This window comes from Lithobates pipiens, unplaced genomic scaffold (assembly GCF_037356315.1).
Source record: "Lithobates pipiens isolate NorthernLeopardFrog02 unplaced genomic scaffold, aLitPip1_a1.2 Scaffold_19, whole genome shotgun sequence".
NCBI classification, from domain to species: domain Eukaryota; kingdom Metazoa; phylum Chordata; class Amphibia; order Anura; family Ranidae; genus Lithobates; species Lithobates pipiens.
In genome coordinates this window covers 188,204,424-188,229,905 of record NW_027507764.1, presented here as the reverse complement: position 1 = coordinate 188,229,905, position 25,482 = coordinate 188,204,424, and the positions used below count along the sequence as shown (strand labels likewise).

Here is a 25,482-nt window from a genome sequence, read left to right as displayed (position 1 = left end):
GTGCTTAAAAAATGCTAACTCAGAGGCCTAGTATCTATCCGAGGAGGTCCTCCAATAATAGATCAGAATGTAGATTTATCCTAGCACAGAAAGATAGGGGGAGCAGTGAATCTCTCATGATCCCAACAACCTAGATCTATATAAAGAAAAAGGGGGGGGGAGGGAGAAAGGGGGTAAATAGATAAAAGATAAAATATGTTTATCTGAGGTTGTGGGGGTCAAAAGGGGAAAGTTCAAAACTTAATAGAACAGTATTATTTTAAATACGTTTAGTCAGATTATACTGAAGGTAGTAAATTATTTAGTGACCAAGGAAAGGAAAGCCTTAAGATTGAATACGCTTCAAGATGAGGAGTGAAAGTCATTCAGTCCATTGTGTCTACAGGATCTATATCAGGAGAACTGAATCAACTTTTCTTAATCCCCATATACGCTATCAGATTTTCTGATGATTTTTGACTTCAGATTTACCAAAACCATGTAGTACAAGGGTCTGCCTGATTGCATACAAATTAAAACTCCTAAGGTTTGACCTCATATTATATGGTTTTGGTAAATCTAAAGGAAAAAAATAAGCAGAAAATCTGATAGTGTTTATGGGGCTTTAGAGGAATTTTGTCGGTCTCTATCTTTTTCATATTTGGAGGATTCTTGAGGGGAGCTGGATGTCGTGCATTGACAAGGGCTAGTTGAAGATATTTCGATAAGATGTCATTTTGTAGAGTGTTTTGTAGTTCATCTGAGGATCTACATGAATGTTTGACACCTTGATAGGTAAAGCGGATAGAAATTGGGAATCCCCATTGATAAGGAATCTGACATTGCTGTAGATTATGAAGTAAGGCCGCGTACACACGCGGGGACTGTTCGCCCAACTTTGTCCGTCAAACAGTTTCGGCAAACAGTCCGCTCAAAATTAGCATGGACGGACATGGCCACACACGACGGAAGAACAGTTTGCTGAAACCGTGCGCGATGACGTGAACGGCACGTACGACGGGACGAAAAATACGACGTCCTATACACTGCATTATAACTTTCGGCGTGAAAATCCTTTCTGAGCATGCGCGCAACTTTGTTTGACGAACAAGCCTACACACGCGGGGACTGTCCGCTGAAACAAGGTTTCAGCGGACAGTTTTTCGGAATTTCCGAAAAACCTTGTTCAGCGGACTGTTCGCTGAAACTGTCCGCTGAAAGCCCACACACAAGCGGACTGTCCGCTGAAACTTGGTTTCAGCGGACAGTTTCAGCGAACAGTCCCCGCGTGTGTACGCGGCCTAAGGGTTTCAGTGCACGTCGTTTAGCCACAGTAATTGGGGAAAGATCAGCAAAAAGCTGATAAGGATGATCTTGAAAGATGAGGGAATCTTTTCCTGTTGCTACGGCCATGAGTGTTTTTTGGTGCGATAGAAGTGAAATTTCACAATAATATCACAAAGGGGACCTTCTGGTTTGCGTGGCGTTAAAGCTTTGTGAATCCTATCCATCTCCAAACGATGGCCCGGGATTGACAATAGTAGTTCTTGGGAAACGTGCGGTCATAGTAGAATGAAGGTCAATAATAGTCTCAAGTATTCCTCATATACAAAGATTTGATCGACATTCTCTATTTGCAAAGTCCTCTAAGCGTGTTTACAGGATAAGGTTTTCTTCCTTAAGAGTCTCTAATTCATTATCATGGACAGTACATTCGTTTCCATGTCATCCACTCTGATTTCTAGGTCAGAGCACGCTGGCCTAACTCACGGATTTCTTTTGTGAGACTTTCAGTTATATAGTCAGAGGTCTGCTTTAAGGCTTTCTGTAAAAAAAATTCTTTGTCTCAAAATATTTGGATGTGGGGAATCTGTTTTTCTTGTGAGGTGGGAATGTATTCACTGTGAGAGTCATTATAGGCATCCTGAGGTAACTTCAGTTGCTTAGCAGTATGAGATGTGCATGTGTGTGAGGAAGGAGGCAGGGCCCTCTAGACTGTATCCTTGGCACTCTTTAGTTTATTTTTACCTCGGTTAGCACCAAAGACCATTTTATTTATCCCAGGGTCACTGATGAGGCTTATGGTAAGATTGTTTTCAGTTTACAATGCTTTGCGGGTGTCTTTATCAGCTGAGGAGTCCCGAGAGATGTAGAGTTTCAGCTGGACATGTCTTTTGCCGGTGGCGCCGCCTCCTCCCCTCCCAGAACAGTTTTTTTTAATATCCGGATCCCATTGCTTTTAATGAGGTTGTATACTTAAAAAGGAAGTAAAGGGAAAAAAAAACACACCCTGCAAGACAAAGGCATAATGAGCTAGTATGCATAGCATATTAGCTCATTATGAATAACTTACCTGAGAACGAAGCCCCCGAAGCGGTCCTCCCTTCCTCTTCGCCGATGCCATGGATCCCGGAGCGACTTCCGGGTCTCGCGGCTGCGGCGCTGGTATTCACCGGAGCCACGATGACGTCACTCCCACGCATGCACACGGGAGCCGACACTCGCGGCAAATCGCAGCGATCTGGGGCCTGCCCAGTGCGCCTGCGCGCCGCTGTCTACGGCGCATGCGCCGTAGACAGAGGTGGCTGTCTTCGGGTAAATAGCTCCTAAACCATATAGGTTTAGGGGATATTTCTTGGACCTACAGGTAAGCCTTAAGCTAGGCTTACCTGTAGGTCAAAGTGGTTTGTAAGGGTTTACAACCACTTTAAAACAGTGCTGTGTACAGTACCAGGTACATCTGTTTTGTAACCAGCAGATGGCAGTAACTTTGCAGTTACCCATAAGTAAACAACAATTTTACTGGATGCAAAATCTTTTGTTACTTGTGCAGTAATAAAGAGGTGATAAGAATCTCCTGAATAGGAAAATTTTATCTTTGATCTTTCTGGGCCCCTCTAGTTACCAGGACCCAGTCACTCAAGCTATAAGTATAAACAAACGTTACCTTCCACAAAAGATCTTTTTTTTTTTATGTAATGGTGCAGTAGTTTTTATAAGCTTGCATCAGTTCATGCTGTGCTTGAATATTTAATCTGTATATGACAGTCAATAAATTGGGTGCCACTAGGCTAGTTATTGTGAGCCTTGCTGCTATTAATGTATGAATTACAATTGTACTGTATGTTAAGGGTTATATATCCAGATTTGAACCTAATAAGGCTATAGCAGGAGTAAGCTTGGTTAGATTTCTCGTAAGATCTGCCATGAAGAATGCTACGGATTTCCAAAAGCTCTGTACGTTTTTATAGCTCCATAAGATGTGCAAAAGGTTGCCTGTCTGTTCATTACATCGCCAACATAGGTCAGATGTAGAGGGGCATACTTTTGATATTTGTATGGAGTCAAATTCCATCTATTCACTATTTTTTGAGTGTTGTCTCAGTGTTCGATACAAGAGAAAGATTTACTAGGTATTTAAAAGGCTTTCTTCCATTGATCCCAAGAGAAGTCTTTCGCCCATTTAATCATATGAGCGTTTTTTTATATTATTTGGGTGGGCAGTCAATAATTTATAGAAAAGGAAAATTCCTTTCCTCCTTTGTTCATTTTGCTGAGTAAGAAATTGCCACATTATTGAATGGATTTCTATAGAATTATTGGGATTAAAGTCTTTTAACCTCTTGCCGACCAGCGCACAACGATATACGTCGGCACCCCGGCCTGGCTTGGGAAAAAGGGTGTACAGGTACGTCTCTTTTAAGATGCGGCATTGATGGCGCGTGTCCGTCGCGTGCGCCATGACCGCGGGTCCCGCGGACTCAATGTCCGCTGGGTGCCCGCGATTGTGTCATGGAGCGGAAGAACGGGGAGATGCCTATGCAAATCCCTACCTAGGACACACTTAACCTCTTGATCACCTCCTAGTGTATAACCCCTTCCCTGCCAGTGTCATTTACACAGTAATCAGTGCATTTTTATAGCACTGATCGCTGTATAAATGACAATCGTCCCAAAATAGTGTCAAAAGTGTCCGATGACGCAGTCACATTAAAAAATCGCAGATTGCTGCCATTACTATCCCCTATTTTGTAGACGCTATAACTTTTGCGCAAACCAATCAATATACACTTATTTTACCAAAAATATGTAGAAGAATACATATCGCCCTAAACTGAGTAAAATAATTGTTTTTTTTATATATTTTCTTGGGGATATTTATTATAGCAAAAAGTAAAAAATATTAATTTTTTTTCAAAATTGACGCTTTTTTTGTTTATAGCGCAAAAAATAAAAACGCAAAGGTGATCAAATACCACCAAAAGAAAGCTCTATTTGTGGGGAAAAAAAGGATGTCAATTTTGTTTGGGTGCAATGTCACACGACCGTGCAATTGTCAGTTAAAGTGACGCAGTGCTGAATTGCAAAAAGTTCTCAGGTCAGGAAGGAAATCCTTCCGGGGCTGAAGTGGTTAATGGGATGTACTTTCCAAGCTTACTCATGACTATCATTTTATACTGCAGAGGTAGGTTTTTATAAAAATGGTAGCCTTGTTTAATCCATTCATCTACAGAATGGATGCAATAATGCGAATTCTGCAATAATTTATTCCTCCTGTTGGTATTAGTACTTTAGAACCATTCTCAATATCTTTAGTTTTAGAAAGGACGTGCTTCCAAGCTAATAGTGTAGATCTAATACTAAGTAGATAGTAGGTATATTAATCTTTGGAAGTATGGAGTAAGCTATTGCTGGGTCGTATCTTTTGGAAAGATCCACACTTTGAATGGAGAGCAATAAGGCAAAATAATGGTGTTGTTGATGCATAAAATCTATTATTGAAGGACGACAGGATGTGCACTTTCTAAAGGTTGCATATATTTGTCCATTTAATACTAGCTCTCAATATTAGAAAATTGACAAAGAGGGACAACCTGAAAAGGCAAAAAAAAATGATCATGCAGATATCGTGCATGGTCTAAAGGAAGTTGGTTAAGTATACTCTAAAGGCTCATACACACACTTAGATTTTTGGACAATGGAAGTCCTTTTTTTTGTGGCATGCTGGTCTCATGGCAAAAATGAAGAGGTTACTCACCATACGAAAATTATTGTATGACAGAATACAATATCAGAAGTGATTTAATGTGTTGAATAGTTTTGCATGTATTCTTTTGTTTCTGAGCATGCGTAGTCTTGCTTTTACAATTTTTTTTGTTGTACGAAACCATAATAATGAAAAAAAAAATCGAACGTCTACCAACTTTTGTCTGACGTAAAAGTGAAATTGGCTTTTCAAAGCGCCGTACTAACAATCCAATAATCGGCAGACAGCTCGTCATATAAATTTTTCCATCCGGTTTTCGTATCGCGTGTACGGGCCTTTAGCCAGAGCCAGGAAGCCTTTGAGAGGAGGAGATCCACCTGAACAACACAAAAGAGATCAAAGATCACTGGCATGCAATGCCCTTTTTTCATTAACTATTTTATTTTAAAAACATTAAAGCAGGAGTCCCCCCAATTTTTTTTTTTTTAAGTCAGCAGCTACAAATACTGCACCTGCTGACTTTTGGCTGCCGCCATCTTCGCTATAGGAATCAGGAAATGAAGCCTTGCGGCTTCACTTCCTGGTTCCCTACTGCGCGTGCGCGAGTCACGCAGCTCAATCTAAATGGTCCGTGCTGTCTCTGGGACCCGTATGTGTCCCAGCAGACAGCGCGGCGGGACAGGAAGAGGCGTAGACTCCCATAGGAGTCTATGCCTAGAAGTGGGTGCAAATACATGTCTTAGACAGGTATCTGCACCCCCCTCCCCCTGAAAGGTGCCAAATGTGACACTGGAGGGGGGGGGGGTTCCGAAAAGCGGAGGTTCAATTTTTGTGCGAACCTCCGCTTTAACTAGCAAGACCTCACAAAAAGTAACAACATTATGAAGAAAACTTAAAGTGGAAGTCCTTGCTAAAACTAAAATCCCTGCATCTATAGACACTAACATTCTAACACTAACCTATCTAGCCCTGTAAAGCAAAAATCTGTATATATATATATATATATATATATATATATATATATATATATATATATATATATATATATATATATATATATATATATATATATACAGTATACAGTATCTCCAGGGCTGGACTGGGACAGAAATTTGGCCCTGGACTTCATCCAGACCGGCCCACTTACATTTTGAGTGTCCCATCAGCACCCACTTACATCAGAGTGTCCCATCACCAGCCCCCTTACAACAGAGTGTCCCATCAGCACCACCTAACATCAGAGTGTCCCATTACCAGCCCCCTTACATCAGAGTGTCCCATCAGCACCCCCCTTACATCAGAGTGTCCCATCAGCACCCCCTTACATCAGAGTGTCCCATCACCACCCCCTTACATCAGAGTGTCCCATCGCCAGCCCCTTACATCAGAGTGTCCCATCAGCACCCCCTTACATCAGAGTGTCCCATCAGCACCCCCTTACATCAGAGTGTCCCATCACCAGCCCCTTACATCAGAGTGTCCCATCACCAGCCCCCTTGCATCAGAGTGTCCCATCAGCACCCCCTTACATCAGAGTGTCCCATCACCAGCCCTCTTACATCAGAGTGGCCCACTGAGCCATCGGCCCACCGGGAAACTCCCGGTAGTCCCGATGGCCAGTACATGCCTGAGTATCTCACAAAAGCGAGTACACCCCTCACATTTTCATAAATGTTATTTTGAGAGGACAGCAAATTTACACTGTTATACAAGCTGTACACTCACTACTTTATATTGTAGCAAGGTGTCATTTCTCCAGTGTTGTCACAAGAAAAAATATAATAAAATATTTACACAAATGTGCGGGGTGTACTCACTTTTGTGAGATACTGTATATGTATATATATATATATATATATATATATATATATATATATATATAATGTGTGATCTGGCTCTCCTGGATAAGGGGTGTACATGCGTGCTGCTGACGGCTCACTCCTGCTGTAATTACAGACAGTGGGAACCCAGCATTGGATATCGCAGACTCTAAATCCTCCAGCACCTGACTATATCCAGCAGAGAGACAAAACAGTAAGACCCCTTTCACACCGAGAGCGTTTTGCAGGCGCTATAGCGTTAGAAATATGCAATCTGCCCTCAAACTGCTGCTTTGTCTCCGGTGTGAAATCCCAGAGGGCTTTCACACCGGAGCATTGCGCTGGCAGGACGTCAGTCAAAGTCCTGCGAGCAACTTCTTTGGAGCGGTGTATTTACCGCTCCTCCACCGCTGCTCCTTCGGCCGAAATTCGATGCAAATCCCACGGTAAAACGCTGCTAAAAATAGTGCCGTTTTACCGCCGACGCTATAGGCTTGGCAGTGTGAAAGGGGTCTAAACTGCAACTGTAAACAAGGCAGATTGCCATTCAGACAGGTGCGAAGACATGGATCCATGCCTTCCCCTAGTAAAAGCACCTCTCACACTGTAATAAAACACAGGCCAGGCACACCGTTAACCCCTTCGCGGCTCATGTCATTAGTATAGTGTCAGTGCAAATTTTTTAGCACTGATCACTGTTTTAATGTTACTTGTCCCCAAAAGTGTCAGTTAATGGCCTAATGATTGCCGCAAAATATCACAGTCCTGCTATAAGTCGCTGATCAAAGTCATTATATATATATATATATATATATATATATATATATATTTTCAAAAATGTCAGTAATTTTTTTTGTTTATAGCGCAAAAAAAAAAAAAATGTGGAGGTGATCAAAAATCACAAAAAGAAAGCTCTATTTGGGGGGGGGGGGGGGGGGAGTACACATACATATGATTTGGGTACAGCGTCGCATAATTGTCAGTGTAGTGCTGTATAGCAGAAAATGGCCTGGTCAGGAAGGGGGGTAAATCAACTTGAGGGCAGGTGGTTAGAGGGAACCTGTCACACAAAAGTGTCACATAAGGAACGTTTTGTTCAAAAGTTAGAAAAACGAAAGTTTAGTGAAAAGAAGAGTATAAAAAATGAAGTAACACACAAGCACCTGAACGGCTCTGGCTGTGAAAGGAGAGGCAGAGACTTCTCCACACAGCCTGCACTTTGTGTACACTGATACTTTGTTACACAATGATAATACTATTATGGATATAGAGGTTGTAGAAGAGCTCCAGGCATCTTCCCTCAGAGAGTGTGAATGGCGGGCAGGTTCGCTCACTTTGTCCCGTGTACACCTGGAGGAGGCAGAACGCCGTGTGACCCGCCTCATACTATGATGAGTAGCTGGGAGTGTACAGGTCGGCTTCCTTCCATTTCCTGTGGGCTGGGTCCTTCTGGGAAGAAGGTGAGGACGGGGAATAAAGCGTCTCTTATCGGCCCGTCTGTGTGTATGACCCGAGGACAAGGCGACAACGTGCTGATAACGATGACAACAACCTGAGGACACGGGTGAGGTGACCTGTACTTCTGATACCGGAGAAAGTCAAATACCTGGACAGAAGAGAGCCTCCTATACCTAAACTGAGGAGCACCCCCTCTATACATGGACTGAGGAGAGCCTCCTATACCTGGACTGAGGAGCGCCCCCTCTATACCTGAACTGAGGAGCGCCCCCCTCTATACCTGAACTGAGGAGCGCCCCCCTCTATACCTGAACTGAGGAGCGCCCCCCTCTATACCTGAACTGAAGAGTGCCCCTCCTATACCTGGACTGAGGAGAGCCCCTCCTATACCCAGACTGACGAGAGCCCCCCACCCCCTATACCTGAACGCCCCTTACCCCTGAACTGAGGAGCGTAGCCCCCCCCCCATACCTGAACTGAGGAGCGTAGCCCCCCCATACCTGAACTGAGGAGAGTAGCCACCCCCCCCATACTTGAACTGAGGAGAGTAGCCCCACCCCCTATACCTGAACCTGAGAGCCCCCCACCCCCTATACCTGAACCTGAGGAGAGCAGCCCCCCCATACCTGTTCCTGAGGAGAGCCCCCCCCCTATCCCTGAACTGGGCAGCGCCCCCTGTACTTGGACTGGGGAGGGCCCCATACACCTGGACACCTTTATGCAGCTACTGGCCCAGGCTATGAACACAGCAATGCTGCTCCAGGGGGTTCTCCTGTCCTTTCTGCTATCACATATGACAGGTAGGTGTCACTTACCTGTATACAGTCCATACAATGTGGCTTTGACCTGAGTTTATATATACTTGTAATCTGAGGCTACACTATAGTGTACATTATTACATGACATGGGTAGAAGTAAAGTGGGTGTTGCAACTTTTTCTCATCTAAAGTATATACAATGTATTTGTTATCCACTTCCAGCAAAGTCTTTCTTTCTGAGTTGTCGCTGATGTCACCAGCGTACATGCAGTTCATCATATATTCAGATTGTGCCGAGATGTGAAGGGTGCCTATGCCGTGATGACCTCATCATAGATCCCTGGCAGGGATCCTAATCCGAACCCAAGTAAGTGAGCACACCAGGAAGCTGTCACTGTACTGGGCTCATTATCTGCGGTTGAAAGACTCCTCACCCCACGGCTGCACGTATACTACTTGACTTGTATACAAGGGAAATGTCCTGACTGCAGATGATTGGACCAATGCAGGTGACAACATCCTGGTGGGCTCACGCACTTGTGATTGGACTAGGGTTTGAACAGGCTCAAGTTTACCCCTAATCTCTAGGGCTGTGGAAATTAAAGATACATTTTTATGATTGATCAAAATTCTTTTGATCGGTACTCACCTCTCCGCCGGCTTCTGGGTCTTCAGGGAGTTCCGTTGGATATCCGGTGACGTAACAGGTAAAGCTTACCTGTAGGTAAAATGAATACATGTTTAGGAGATATTCGCTCTTTTGGCAGCCGATGACGTCACAGGCGCATTCACTCTGAAGGAATGGCATACCTGTGCCATGCCCTGGCCATTTAAACTGCTGGAGCTCATGAATCTGTAAGGAAGACTGGGTGAAGATGGAAGCCCTGTCAGTGATGACAGCACACCGCTGGAGGGCTTAGTTCTAAGGTAGGTATTTCAGAATGTGCTAGTATGCAATACATACTAGCACATTATGCCATTGCCTCGAAGGGGATTTTTTTTAAATGCTGTGGTTTACTACCGCTTTAAAAACTGGTTACACTAAGCAGGAAATGTGGTCAGCTCCCTCGCTGTGCTGGGAACTCAGCCTGCTCTCCACCAATGATCAGACTTGTCCTGACTCTCCTCCCCCTACACAACCTTTAACCTGGAAGTTCAGTGTACTGCAGCTTCTCCTCCCCCAGCTCTTGTGCAGCTGAGAACAGAGGGAATGTGATCACTTATTTAAAGGGGAAAAAAAAAAAAGAAGGTATTTATAAAGTGTTTTTTTTTATATCTATACAAAAAATGTTTTGCGTTTTCAGTTCTATTTTCAAACTGAATAGGTTGTTTTATAAGGTGACTGTTTACAATCACTTTAAAGCATGTAAACCATGGATGTTTAACCGCTTCCAGACCACCCATCGCATATATACTGCTGCAGGGTGGCCCGGCTGCACAAAATCACAAACGGGTACGTGATTTCGTACACGTGGTTTTGGGCATACACAAGCGCTGCCGGAGTGCCGCTCCTGCTGTGACTGGAGCCGATCATGGGGTCCGGCTGCTGGAGTAAGGGCTTCAGACGTAAAAGGGGGCTCTGATGTGAAAGTAGGGACAATGAAAGTTCACATACGGCAGAGAAAGGGGAGTGAGTTAATGAATCAACCAGTCTCTTTATGGATATAGTGTTAACTAAAGGATTAATGAGTTGGATTTGCATTTTTGAGTTAACATTATGATGAAGTTAAAGTATGGGTGTCGGATGTTTGGATGGAGTACAATTTCAGTGCTTACAATTAAAGCCGTAGTAAACCCTGCTTGGTCATTTCGACCTACAGGTAAGTCTATAATAAGACCTTACCTGTAGGCAAAATGAATATCTCCTAAAACGTGCATGGTTTAGGAGGTATTCAACCTGAATGCAGCCAGTTACATCACCAGTGCATATGCTCTGAAGGTCCAGCATACCTTATCGGACCTTCAGAGCTATGTGCCAGAACCAAGGACTCCCGTGCAAATGCGTGGGAGCAACAACATTGCAGTTCAGGCGAATCACATAACATGCGTGTATGAACCCCGGAAGAAAGACATGGCAGCCCACTCAGCGGTGACGGCACAGCACTAGAGAGCTTCGTTTCAAGTTTTTCTGTTTTTCATAATGTGCTAGTATGCAATGCATATTAGCACATTGTACACTTGCCTTACGAGTGTTTTTTTTTTTTTTTAACCACTTTAGCACCGGAAAGTTTTATCCACTTCCTGACCAGGCCATTTTTTGCGATATGGCAACGCGTTGCTTTAACTGAGGAGACTTTTAACAGGAATGCAGGTCTTATTATAGGCTTACCTGTAGGTCGAAATGACCAAGCAGGGTTTACTACCGCTTTAATTGTAAGCACTGAAATTGTGCTCCATCCAAACATCCGACACCCATACTTTAACTTCATCATAATGTTAACTCAAAAATGCAAATCCAATTAATCCTTTAATTAACACTATATCCCTAAAGAAACTGGTTGATTAATTAACGCACTCCCCTTTCTTTGCGGTATGTGAACTTTCATTGTCCCTACTTTCACATCAGAGCCCCCTTTTACGTCAGGAGCCCACACTTCACATTGGAGTTCTCAGAGCCACCTTGATGTCAGTGTCCTAAAAGAGCCTCCTTACTATCAATCCATAATTAAACCAGAATTATTCTGTTAGAAACCATGAAATCAGACCGAGACAGAAGTATAGTTAAATCGCACTTTTTAATGATAAAAGTAAATGGAACAAACGTAGTCAAAACATAGCCAGATTTCAGGAACTGGAACAGATAGTCAGACAAGCCAAACATCAGGGAGCCGGAGATGAGCGTAGTAAAACGGCAAACGGGATCTGGTGCCAGAAGAGGTGTCAGCCAAGTAAGACTTTTAACAGGAATGCAGGAGAATATCTGTGATGTTGAATAAGGCGAAGGCAGAGATCCTCTGGGCTGGATGGCTTAAGTAGGCAGGACTGACGAGCAGGATATCATCAAGAGCTGGGTACCTGTGGAGAGATAGGAGCTGGTAATTAGCCGACAGGGCTCAGAAAAGGAAGGGCTGACCCCAGCCCTGACATATTCCTTATGTCCTTCTCTTTTTAAAAAAAATGTTTTTTATATAACTTCCTTTCCCATGTAACCGTGTACACTCCTCTATTTATAAGCGGGTATCTTCAGGTCACCAGGTTAACAGAACAGGGTGTGCGGTGGACTAGTGCAGTGCAGCAATACCTGAATGCAATCTGAAGCATTGAATAGGTAGACTGTGCATCCTCTAAGCCAGTATTTCTCAACCTTTTGTTAGTCAATTTCGATGCACCCCATTCTAAAATGTATAAACTAATAGTTTTACATAATGCAGCATCATTCACATTTTGGACACTCAACATCACAGGTGATTTTTTTTTCTTTTTGTTTTCCAAAGCATACACCTTTACACAGTGGTGCTGACTAGTATTCCAATGTTTCTCTTCTCCCTTAAGCCCTATACACACTATCAGATTTTGTGCTGATTTTTGTCTTTAAATTTACCAAAACCATGTAATATGAGGTCAAGGAGTTTCAATTTGAATGCAATCAGGCAGGCCCTTGCACTACATGGTTTTGGTAAATCTGAAGACAAAAATCAGCAGAAAATCTGATAGTGTGTATAGGGCTTAAGTGTCCCTTAGTTTCTCTCACTCAGCTAATGTGACTCCAGTGCTAACAGAGAGGGGCAAACAAGAATGCTGGACAGGCACCCAACATCCTTATCAACTGATGATGTCATTGTAATGGTGCACAATGAAAACCTGTGGTAACTAAAAGACAGGCTTGATCCACTCGCTGGCTTGTTTACGAATTTTTGTGCAATTTCTAGGTATTTTGCCAAGGCACCCCTGAAGAAACTTGAAGTCATCCTAGTTGAAAATGGCTACTGCTAAGCATCTCGGGTTTTCTTTTATTTTCAGTTTATAAACTGCTGAACCTGACTTTCACCTGTGCAGATGTAGTGAGGCACTTTCATTATGTATTTGCTGTGATTCTTTGGTGTCTCCAGGAAATGATGTGCTGGACTCTAGAGCTCCGGGTGGTGTGTCTAACCGGTGTATCAGAAATCAGTTTTTTGCATGGGTCATTGATACTGAGCTAGATAGGTTTAGTAGATCATGAGTATCTGACAAGATAGCATGGATCAAAGCCAGCCTGCCAAAGGAACGGATGGAATCCTTGTCAGGAGTTAATGAAGCTGAGCTTCAAAAGGAATGGATTGAGCACATAGGATTCCAATCAAGGGGCAGGGGTTCCAGAGAATTCAGCAGCTAGATTGACAACATAAACTAATAAGATAAACCCATGCCTACAAATGCAACTAGTGTATGGAGCAAGCTGCACTTAAAGTTGATCTACCAGGAAAACCCCACCACACTCTAACTCAGGGGTTTCTTAAGCATGGTACAAACTGAGTGTGTCGGAGCCGCTGTACTAACTACACAAAATTAGTGCAGCAATCTCCCTTGCTGAGCTCTTGTGTTCTGACAGGGTTATGCCCCCCCCCCCACCAGCACACTCTCTGATCAGCACTCTCTGCCATTTGGCTGAGAGCGTTGATTGTGAGTCAGTTGGCTACTGGTTCTCGAGCATGCCCATCAGACAGACCAACATACACACGGGCCAAATTGCTGTCTGTTTTTTAAATGGCTGACGTCTCCTGACATTTGGCCTGTGTGTACCAGGCTTTAACCAGTTCCCAACCGGCGCACGCCGATGTACGTCGGCAGAATGGCACGAGCAGGCATATTGGCGTATAGGTACGTCCATTTTTATATGCCGCCGGCGGCGCGCTCGTGTGCCGGTCGGGACTAGAGGTCGACCGATATATATATATATATATATATATATATATATATATATATATATAGTTCTCAGTTTAACCATTTAAAGACTAAATCTTTTCTGACACTTGTTGCTTACAAGTAAAAATCCAGTATTTTCTGCCAGAAAATCACTTTGACCCCCCAAAAATTATATATATTTTTTTAGCAGAGATCCTAGGGAATAAAATAGCGGTTGTTGCAATATTTTATGTCACACGGCATTTGCACAGAGGTCTTTCAAATGCATTTTTTTGGGAAAAAAATACACTATTTAAAAAATAAAAATAAAATAAAAACAGTAAAGTTAGCCCATTTTTTTTTTTTTCGGCCAAAAGTTTTGACTACCTGTTTTTTATTTAATATATAGTTTTTTTTTTTTTTTTTTTGCTTTTTTTTTTTTTATCTAAATCATACATACAGGTAAACTGATTGGAGGTTTGTTTTGTTTAATAAATGTTTAAATGTAAGAAAAATTTTCTGTATCACTTAAGAAGACTGCTTACACACTGGAGCGGGCAGGCGTTGATGGTAAAACGCAAGTTTTAGCGGCTCTTTACCATCATTTTAGCGGTGCTATTTGGCTGCTAGTGGGGCACATATAACCCAGCTAGCGGCCAAGGAAGAGGTTAAATGCGCCCATGAAGCACTGCTGCCAAATCGCATTGCATGCGCTTCGGCAGTGGTGCCCATTCATATCAATGGGCAGGAGTGGTGGAGGAGCGGTATACACCACTCCAAACGTGCTGCTTGCAGGACTTTTTTTTTTTAAGATCCTGCCAGCGCATCGCCTCAGTGTGAAAGCACTCTGTCTTTCACACAGACTGCAGGGGAGCCATTTTGCAGGCACTTTACAGGCGCTATTTTTAGTCCAAAAGCGCCTGAAAAACGCCCAGTGGGAAAGGTGTGTTAGATCAAGGGGGATTAAAAAAAAAAAAATAATAAAAAAGGAAAAAAATAAATAAAATAAAATCGGCCTAACATATCGGCCCAAAAAAATCGGCATCATATATCGGCTATAGGCCGCCATGATTTCTAAATATCGGCATCGGCCAGAGAAAAACCCATATCGGTCGACCTCTAGTCGGGACTCCTGTGAGCCCGCTCACGGGATACCCGCGATCGTCTCACGGGGCGGCTGAACAGGGGGAGATGCCGTTGTAAACAGCATCTCCCCGTTCTGCCTAGCAACAAGTGACGCTGATCTCTGCTCCATGTGATTTGGAGCAGAGATCAGTGTTCACTAAAACACAGCCCCTCACAGTTAGTAACACGCCCCTAGGAACACTTTACCCCTACACTGCCACCCCCTAGTTAACCCCTTCACTGCCAGTGTCATTTACACAGGAATCGCTGCATTTGTATAGCACTGATTGCTGTATAAATGACAATGGTCCCAAAAATGTATCAAATGTCCGATGTGTCCGCCATAATGTCGCAGTCGCAATAAAAATCGCTGATCACCGCCATTACTAGTAAAAAAAAAAATTAATAAAAATGCCATAAAACTATCCCCTATTTTGTAAACTGTCTAACTTTTGCGCAAACCAATCAATAATCGCCTATTGCGATTTTATTTATTTTTTTTACCAAAAATATGTAGAAGAATACGTATCGGCCTAAACTGAGGGAAAAAAATGTTTTTTTTAAATATATTTTTGGGGGATATTTATTATAACAAAAAGTAAAAAATAATCAGTTTTTTTTTTTTAAATGTCGTTCTATTTTTGTTTATAGCGCAAAAAATAAAAAGCGCATTGGTGATTAAATACCACCAAAAGAAAACTCTATTTGTGGGAAAAAAAGTCGTCACTTTTGTTTAAGAGCCACATCGCACGACTGCGCAATTGTCAGTTAAAGCGACACAGTGCCGAATCGCAAAAAGTGGTCTGGTCTTAAGCCAGCAAAATGGTCCGGTCTGAAAGTGGTTAAGAAAGGGCAGTTTATTGTCCTTCAGACTTTAGGGGGCTGGACTGTGCCCAGTGGAAGTAAGCAATGCCCAATCTTTGGTATTGCGGGGAGGAATAGTGCACCATTTTTGTTGTCGGCGAAAGGAATTCTGCTCCATTGTTGCCAGCGGCAGGAATAATGCCTCAGGCCAGGTTCACACTAGTACGACAAACACTGACATTGGGAGCTCATGTTGTCGTTTGAGCCCAACATCATGTGCATATTTGTTCACATGGGCTTCAGCTTGTGCTCTATTTTACTGCAGTTTATACAAAGCATTTAAATTTGAATTTGCAAAACTTTTAGCAGTCTTCTGATTGCTTTGTTGAATCTTTTAAAGAACACTTTGAGACTTTAAGAATGCTCAACACAGTTTACAATGGAAGTGCAGACTGTCGCTTTAATGGCATGTTTACAGTGGTGTGGTGGTGGTGTAAAAGGCTGCAGTCGAGCCATGCTTTTACCAACCGCTACCACACAGCTTGTACTATACACATGCTGCCGGCATGATGCTTTGCTTCGCACTAGGAATTGTACCACCTGATGCTTTCAGCGGGTGCTAAGTGAATGGGGCTGCTCTGCAACCTCCCCAGGGCCACGTGCAATGCATGTAGTTGCAGCCTTTTAGTGTGGGGTTCAAGGTCTTTAAATTGGGTGATAAGGAGGCGATACAACACCTCACGGCTATTGAATTCTCTCTGAACAAGCTTTCGTCTGGCTTCAGCTGGGGCCAAAGCCTGCTAGCAGCTTGTTAAAAGTGAGTCAGCACTTCTATTAAGATCTGTGCTTAAAGCTGATGTCCATGTTTCCATGTCCATGTTTCATGTACTTTGTTTAGACCCAGCTGGTCTAAACAAACTATTTGGTTCACTAAGGGTCGGTTCACACTAGGACGACTTGTCAGGCGACTTAGTCGCCTGACAAGTAGCGTCCCGTTCTATACAATGGAACCGTTCTAATCGGAGTGACACAAGTTGCTCAGACTTAGAAAAAGGTTCCTGTACGACTTTGGGGGCGACTTGCATTGACTTCTATACAGCAGTCGTTTTGCAAGTCGCCGCAGCAGTCGCGTCCAGGTCGCCTGAGGCAGTCGCGCTGTAAGTCGTGCTGCCTCAGTGTGAACCGGACCTTAGTGCTGCAGTGTCTCTAAGCACTCTATGTACTTCATGTAACTTCAGCTACATACAGTACACGGTGCTGCGTTCTGGCTGTGAGGCAGACTTTCCATCTCACATACAGGACAAAACAGTCTGGCTGTGTGGCGCTCAGCCATTCTTAGGAAGCTTTGTATTCTGTTAATGAATACAAAGCTTCCTCTGGCTGAATGGGAGGGGTGGCTGATGATATCTCGGCCAATCAGAGGAAGCTTTGTATGCATTCATAGACTACAAAACTGCCTCTATATGGCTAAGCACCGCTTAGCCGAACTCTGTTTTGTTCCATGTGTGAGGAGGGAAGTCTGTCTCCTAGCGGGAACCCAGTACTGGGTTTGGCAACGGTACAGAAGCTTTTACCCAACCAGATGTCACATCATCAGTTTAGAGCAGTAGTTGAATTGAGTGCTGATAGGTTGACAATGCATTTTTTTTCGCTAAATACTATTTCCCTAATCGTCTTTCAGGACAGCCACTATGAGAGATAGACTCCTCCTCTTCCTCTGGAAACACTGCGCCAGCCCATAAATTCTTACTTCCCCTGCCGGACCTCAGTTATTAGTGTTTCCTCCGGCGGGGAGACACTGTGCAAGGAACCAGGCCGATCAGTCGGGGAGGCTGTGGCCGTTTTGTCGTAAAACCCGGCTGAAAGAAGCAGGGGCTTCGTTTGGAAAAAGCTGGGTTCAAACCGTTCGAATCCAACGTCCGCGTGTCGGACAGGTCGAACGGTTTACTTACCTCACCAGGTACTGCCACCCCTTCCGAGTCGAGCGCGGCTTCAGGTCGTGGGGGACTCCTATCGCGTCTACAGGGACGCAGCTGGCAAGCCGTTCGGAAAATTTCCCTGTACATGGGTACAGTCCGCCCCCTTTTTTTCTTTGAACCGAGCGGGCCGAACGACGGGCGACGTCGTATCCGGCGGAAGCGAAGGCTTGACCTCGAATACGATCGACTTCCGGTTCCGGGTCGTGGAGCTGATAGGAGGGCCGGGCACAAGCTGGAGATGAGTTCAGAACGTGCACAGGCAGCGTGGAACTCGGTAGTAAGCAGCCACCTGCAGTCATGTCGGAAGCTGAGGCTCAAACGACAGACTCTATCTCCAGCATTCCTAAGGTAAGAGCACCCTGGGGAGGGGTACTCTCTATCTAGGATCCCCCCACCCCAATGTATGGTTCTATCATGGGTGGGGGGACAGACCCCCTGGGTGGCCAGGGGGGAGGGGAGGCTCAGATCCCTTCGTTTTAAAAAAGGGTCTAGTGCACTCCCAGGGTTGTATCCCGAGCTTTTGATTGACTTTGTCTTTTTCTGTTTTTTTCTTTTTTCCTTTTTTTTAGAAAGCTACGGAAAAAACTAGGTCTACGCATAGCTCTAAAAAGAAGTGTGCCTCCTGTAGGGACATTTTAGGGGAATCTTGGACCAAAGTGTTGTGCAAAGGCTGTATTGACTCCCTCGTTAGGGAAAGGGAATCGGAACAGGAGTCAGGACTAGCAGCTTCAGTCAAGGAGCTCTCGTCCACCTTCTCTTCTTTTAGGTCCCTTTTTGAAAAATTTCAGCTTCCCACGGGTCCATCTCCCCAGGATACAACCCCACCTCTAGCACAGAGTTCTGCTCCAGTCCAACCTGCTAGTACAGGGGGGACAGAGGTTGCAGGCCCTTCAGGGACAGGTAGGGAACTTCCAGACAGTTCCTCTTCCGATTCCCAGGAGGGTTCCGAGGGGGAGGACCAGGACGGGTCCAGGAAAGCCTCCAGATATAAGTTATCCCTTGATGAGGTAGAGGACCTCTTAAAGGCAATTTATGCAACCCTCGGTATCCAGACGGATAAAAAGCCCCTAACCCTGCATGACCAAATGTATTCAGGTTTAGGGGAGCCAAAAAGAAGGGTGTTTCCAGTACACGAAGTTTTAATGGAAACAGTTAAAAAAGAGTGTCAGGATCCGGAGAGAAAACCCTTTTTATCTAGATCCCTCAAAAAAAGGTTCCCATTTTCAGAGGACCCGGCATGCCTTTGGAATAAAAGTCCCAAATTGGATGCCGCGTTCTCCCAGGTCTCCAGACACACAGATTTGGCGTTTGAAGACATGGGGGCCTTGGCAGATGTCATGGACAAAAGGATTGACTCTCTGCTTAAAAAGACGTGGGACTCGGCTATCGGCAATTTAAAGCCTGAAATGGCAGTTACAGTTGTGGCTCGCAATTTAGAGCACTGGCTCTCACAGATCCAACAACATATTGAGGCAGGCACAGATAAGGAAACCATTCTGTCATCCTTCCCTACTATGCTGCGAGGGATCACTTACATAGCTGATGCCTCTGCTGAGTCCGTCCGCATGTCGGGCAGAACGGCGGCTCTAGCCAATTCGGCCAGAAGGGCCCTCTGGTTAAAAACATGGCCAGGGGGACCGGACAGCGGACAGGAAAAAGTCCTTTCCTCTCAAACGGAAAACCCCCGTACCAACAAAAAAGGGGTTTCGTCCGCAGGGGCGTAGGGAAACCTCTAAACCAGAGGGGAAAAAGAAAACCTGGCCCCAAAAAGGCAGGGGCAGAGGAGGGGCGATTTTTCGCCCTCCTATCCAGCCCCGTAAAACCCAGTGACTTTCCAGCTACAGTGGGAGGAAGACTGGGGGCCTTTCTTCCACAGTGGGAGACAATATCCCCCAATCAATTTATTTTAGGGGTAATAAGAAGGGGGTACCTCTTGGAATTCCTAAGACCACCCCCTCAGGCTCCTTGTCACGCATCTACCCAGGTGCATGGTAAAGGCCGAGGCCTTGCTAGAAGCTCTGAGGGAATTGGAGAATCAGGATGTTATTCTCAGGGTCCCAAAAGCAGAAGAGGGAAGGGGGTTTTATTCTCACATCTTCATAGTGAAAAAACCCTCAGGGAAGTTCAGGTTGATTCTGAACTTAAAGCCCCTGAACGCTTCAGTGACATACAAAAGATTCCGCATGGAATCGATCTTTTCAGTAAAGGCGCTTCTGCCCCACAACTGTTTCATGGTATCCCTGGACCTAAGGGACGCGTATTTACACATCCCTATAGCGGAAGCCTCGCAGAGGTTTCTACGCCTTGCCATAGATCTGGGCGGAGAAACAATACACTTTCAGTTTCTGGCCCTGTTCGGGCTATTCTCTGCACCCCGCATATTTACCAAAGTCCTGGCAGAAGCCATGGCCTTTCTTTGGCTCCAGGGGATATGTATAATTGCCTACCTGGACGACCTGCTTTTATTTGCAGCATCCCCAACACAGTTGGTCAGGGATCTCGATCTAACCAAAGGGGTCCTTACAGACCTGGGGTGGCTTCTGAACTTGGAAAAGTCCAGCCTGATCCCCTCACAACAGATCTCCTATCTAGGTTTCCTTTTGGACTCAACACTGTTGAGAGTTTTTCTACCAAGAGAAAAGGTACAAAAACTGGACAGTGCGGTGGCCTCTCTTCAGAGCAACCAGCTGGTTTCCATAAGGGTTCTGATGTCAGTACTGGGTCTCCTTACATCCACCCTTCCAGCAGTGCAGTGGGCAGGGCTACACTTTCGTCCCCTACAGTCCTTCATCCTAGGGGTATGGGACCACAGTCAGGAGGCCCTAGACACCCTAGTTCATATTCCACACCAGGTAAAGAGATCCCTCTGGTGGTGGAGGAAAGTGACAAATCTGTCGCAAGGTCGTCTGTGGCTCATCCCGATTTCTCGGGTAGTAACCACAGACGCAAGTGGAAAAGGTTGGGGGGCACATTTGGGTTCCCTTCTAGCCCAGGGCACTTGGGGGGACGGCGAGTTGACTCGATCGTCCAACTGGAAAGAATTAAGGGCAGTGGGACTAGCCCTCAAATTCTTCAAAAAAGAGCTCCGGGGTCACCACATTCAGGTGCGGTCAGACAACTCTTCCGTAGTGGCCTATTTGAACAAACAGGGTGGCACGAGAAGCGGAACCCTGTTGTCTTTAGCGACAGAGATCCTGTCCTGGGCCGAAACCTACACCCTTTCGGTCTCAGCAGTTTTTCTGAGCGGAGAGAAAAACGTGGTAGCAGACTTTCTCAGCCGAAAGAGGCTGAGGGAGGGCGATTGGGTTCTCAACCAGGAGGTCTTCAATCTCATAATAAGGAGATGGGGGTCTCCGGAGGTGGACCTGTTCGCGTCCAGAAACAATGCAAAAACCCCCTGTTTTTTTCTCCCTAAAAAGGGGAGAAGGAGCCTTAGGGGTGGACGCTTTGAGCCAGAATTGGCACTTCAGAACTTGCTATGCCTTCCCACCTCCAGCGTTGTTGCCAGCAGTTCTGAGAAAGTTTCAGATGGAAAGCACATCTCTGATTCTGGTGGCTCCACATTGGCCCAAGAGAGCATGGTTCTCAATGCTAAAGCAGTTGGCGGTAGAACCTCCCTTACTCTTGCCCCCTCGGGACGATCTCCTCTCTCAGGGGCCAGTCCTCTGCCCACAGGTACGCCAGTGGAAGTTAGCGGCCTGGCTACTGAGGAGGGTTTATTAAAATCTAAGGGATTTTCACAGAGACTAGTTTCTACCCTCCTGGACAGTAGGAAAAAGGAAACTCGCCAGATCTATGAAAAGGTCTGGTTGCGTTTCAACAAGTGGTGCGCAGAGAACTCTTTCCCAGTACGGAGCTCCTCCGCAGTGTTGGAATTTTTACAATGTGGGGCAGATAAGGGCTTATCCATTAGTACCCTTAGGGGTCAAGTATCAGCCCTCAGTGTTTATTTAGAGGATCATTTGGCTGCCAACCCATGGGTAGTCAGGTTCTTTAGGGCCCTGTCCAGACAGAGACCGGTCCAGGGTCTGTCCTTTCCCAGATGGGATTTATCTTTAGTTTTGCAGAGCTTAACCAGACCCCCCTTTGAGCCTTTAAAGGAGTGTTTTCTGAGAGAACTTACTCTGAAGACAGTGTTTCTGGTAGCAGTGACAACTGCTAGGAGGGTCAGTGAGATGGAGGCCTTATCAGTCAGGGCTCCCTTTTGCGTTATTTTTCCGGATCGGATAGTTTTAAAGACCGATCCAGCCTTTTTGCCGAAAGTGGCATCCAGCTTTCATAGAAGCCAGGAAATTGTTTTGCCCTCTTTTTGTCCCAATCCCTCCAGTGAGAAGGAACTAAAATTTCATTATTTGGATGTTAGGAGATGTATCCTACACTATCTGGAACTGACCAAGTCATTTAGAAGGTCAGATTCCTTATTTATTTTGTTTTCCGGGGCCAGGAAAGGTTGTAAGGCGTCCCGGCGCACTATTGCTAGGTGGCTCAGAGTAGCCATCGAGCAGGCTTATTCAGTTGCAGGGAAAGAAATCCCAGTGGGTATTAAAGCACACTCCACTAGAGCTATGGCAGCCTCCCAGGCAGAAAGAGCGGGAGCAACGCCAGAGCAGATTTGCAGAGCAGCAACATGGTCCAGCTATTCCACTTTTGTAAAGCACTACAGAGTGGATCTGGTGTCGGCAGGTGAGCAGACCTTTGGGCGAAAGGTTTTGCAAGCTGTAGTCCCACCCTAACTGGTAAGTGCTCGCTTATCCTCTCATAGTGGCTGTCCTGAAAGACGATTAGGGAAAATTAGAGTTACGCTTACCGGTAACGTCTTTTCCAGTAGTCTTTCAGGACAGCCCTAGTTCCCACCCGAAAATTGGGGGGTGTCTTACAAAAGATCAGAGCGCAGCAAGATAATGGTATTTGATAAATATGTTATTAATGTGTTCTTGTGTCTCCCCAGCTGGCCGGAGGTATTCTCGATATAAACTAAGGTCCGGCAGGGGAAGTAAGAATTTATGGGCTGCCGCAGTGTTTCCAGAGGAAGAGGAGGAGTCTATCTCTCATAGTGGCTGTCCTGAAAGACTACTGGAAAAGATGTTACCGGTAAGCGTAACTCTAATTTTAATGCACCTTTTAAACAGAACTATTGTTAAATATGGCCTTACCGGTTGTCATTATATTGTCAGACTAGTTATTTAGCTCTCCAAGTCTAAGTAATACATTGGTGTTTGTAAAGGAACACCCAAACAGTTTCTCAACCTCATCTGGCATGACTCCAATTTGGCACAAATAAAAGAGTAAACCTCCTTTATGCTGCACATCTAAAATAAACTACTGGGTAAATTTACCTAGTGCATTGTAAATAGCAGTTAAATGCATTTGATCCTGTTGCCTGCCTATTGTTCTGTATTCGTTCAGGTGACATTCTCTTCAGCTTCATTGTTTCCACACTGTTATGTCTGGTGAGGTGGTTTTGTTGCAGTAACACTTCCCGTAAAGGCATTTTTATTAACTTATTGAACAACTATTTCCTTAGCCACCTTCAATACCTAGTCAAATCAGAGCAGTTTCCTGCCATATAGTGTATGTGGCATATTAATACTCTTTTACTTTCTTACCCATAGCCAAATCAGGAAATCCCTTTTACTTTCTTACCCATAGCCAAATCAGGAAATCCCTGCAAATTAAGGGAATTCCTTGGAGACACAAAGGAGATCAGAACTAGTTTCCCCGTTGGAAGATTTCCCCTCTTACTTTTCTGAGCACAACCCAAAATGTGTGGATTTATTTATTTTTCATTGGTAAACAGAACAAATAGATGGGGTGAATGGAGGCACATACAGCAATATGTATTCTAATCCCTCGCCACTCTATCCAAAACTAAAGAAAATGTTTTGCCTTTAGTTATACTTTAAAGACAATGTAAAACAAAAACAAAAATACATATGAAATAATTTTGCATGTTTTAACTGCCACAAATTCTATTTATGTATATATTTTTTTATAAATTCTTTATTTCTGGAGACAATTCAAACAATTTTGCATACAATACAAAAAGAGCTACCATCCAGCCGACAGCAATGTTTGTGTAAAGAAGTTGTATAGTATGAATAGTACAGTGTCACGACCTCACATATGAAATGAAGGCGCATGAAGGGACGTATTCAAGGAGAAACTGCCCGGGGTGGGATTGCCTGTCGCAGATCTGCATGTTTCTTACAGAAGCTTAAAGCGGAGTTCCACCAAAAAATTGAACTTCCGCTTCAAGCACTCCTCGCCCCCTTACATGCCACATTTGGCACGTCCTTTTTGTGGGGGCTTTTTTAGGAGGGGGATTTCCTGTCCCACTTCTTCCTTCGCCCAGGGACTGCCAAGGCGACTCCTCCTTTTGCCTTACGCGGCCCCTCACTCTAGGCCAGGGGTCTCAAACTGGTGGCCCTCCAGATGTTGCGAAACTACAAGTCCCATCATGCCATTGCCTTTGGGAGTCTTGCTCTTAACTGTCAGCCTTGCAATGCCTCATGGGACTTGTAGTTTTTCAACAGCTGGAGGGCCACCAGTTTGAGACCTCCGCTCTAGGCGATCTTCTGGGACACGTGACAGGTCCCAGGCGATTGCCTGTCCACTCCGGGTGCCCAGAGTGGCAATGGAGGCACCAGCGGAGCTCCGTTTGGCCGCATCGCTGGACCGTGGAACAGATAAGTGTCTGTTTATTAAATGTCAGCAACTACACGTTTTGCAGCTGCTGACTTTTAATAAGCATAAAAAGCCTGGAACTCCACTTTAAGGCCCTGCGCCAAAAGTTCTTTTAATATTTTAAGAGAAAACTTAGAGGAATGGACAGGAAAATGGTTCACCGTTTCAGGTCCCATTTCAGCCCGAATTTTGGACTGACTTGGGACCTGAAACTTGCCACATGTTTTTTTGTGCAAAACGCGTTGACCTGCTGCGAAGATGCAGTTGTGCTCATAAGTTTACATACCCTGGCAGAATTTGATTTCTTGGTCATTTATCAGAGAATATGAATACCACAAAAACATTCCTTGCACTCATGGTTAATGTTTGGCTGAAGCCATTTATTATCAGTCAACTATTTACTCTTTTTAAATCATAATGGCAACAGAAACTACTCAAATGACCCTGATCAAAACTTTACATACCCTGGTGATTTTGGCCTGATAACATGCACACAAGTTGACCCAAAGACATTTGAATGGCTATTTGGTTATTAAAGGTAACCATCCTCACCTGTGATCTGTTTGCTTGTAATTAGTGTGTGTGTGTGTGTGTGTGTGTGTGTGTGTGTGTGTAAAAAGGTCAATGCGTTTCTGGATTTCAGACAGACCCTTACATCTTTCATCCAGTGCTGTACTGATGTTTCTGGATTCTGAGTCATGGGGAAAGCAACAAAATTGTCAAAAGATCTGCGGGAAAAGGTAATTGAACTGTATAAAACAGGAAAGGGGTATAAAAAGATATCCAAGGAATTGAGAATGCCAAACTGTAAAAGTTGAAAATGTGTGGTTTGGTTTCAACAGAACCCCTGTCAGAAAGACCAACTAAAATTTCAGCCACAACTGCAGGAAAATTGTTTGGGATGCAAAGAAAAACCCACAAATAACTTCAGGTGAAATACAGAACTCTCTGAAAACATGTGGTGTGGCTGTTTTAAGATGCACAATAAAGCCCCCTTTAGCACTGGGGATACATCGCTAAAAATAGCGTCTGCAAAGCACCCTGAAAGAGCTGCTCCTCACACT

At 44.5% G+C, this 25,482-nt stretch overlaps 1 protein-coding gene across 1 annotated transcript in view; it reads left to right on the top strand.

The window, feature by feature from the left end:
- Nucleotides 1-8,127: 8,127 nt before the first annotated feature.
- The window catches only part of CDCP1 (CUB domain containing protein 1), a 173,194-nt gene continuing 155,839 nt past the window's right edge, over nt 8,128-25,482 (top strand). Inside the window, exon 1 of the mRNA XM_077491587.1 lies at nt 8,128-9,044. Within this exon, the coding sequence (XP_077347713.1) occupies nt 8,963-9,044 (82 nt within the window). The 5' untranslated portion in view covers nt 8,128-8,962. The remainder of the gene's footprint in view (nt 9,045-25,482) is intronic.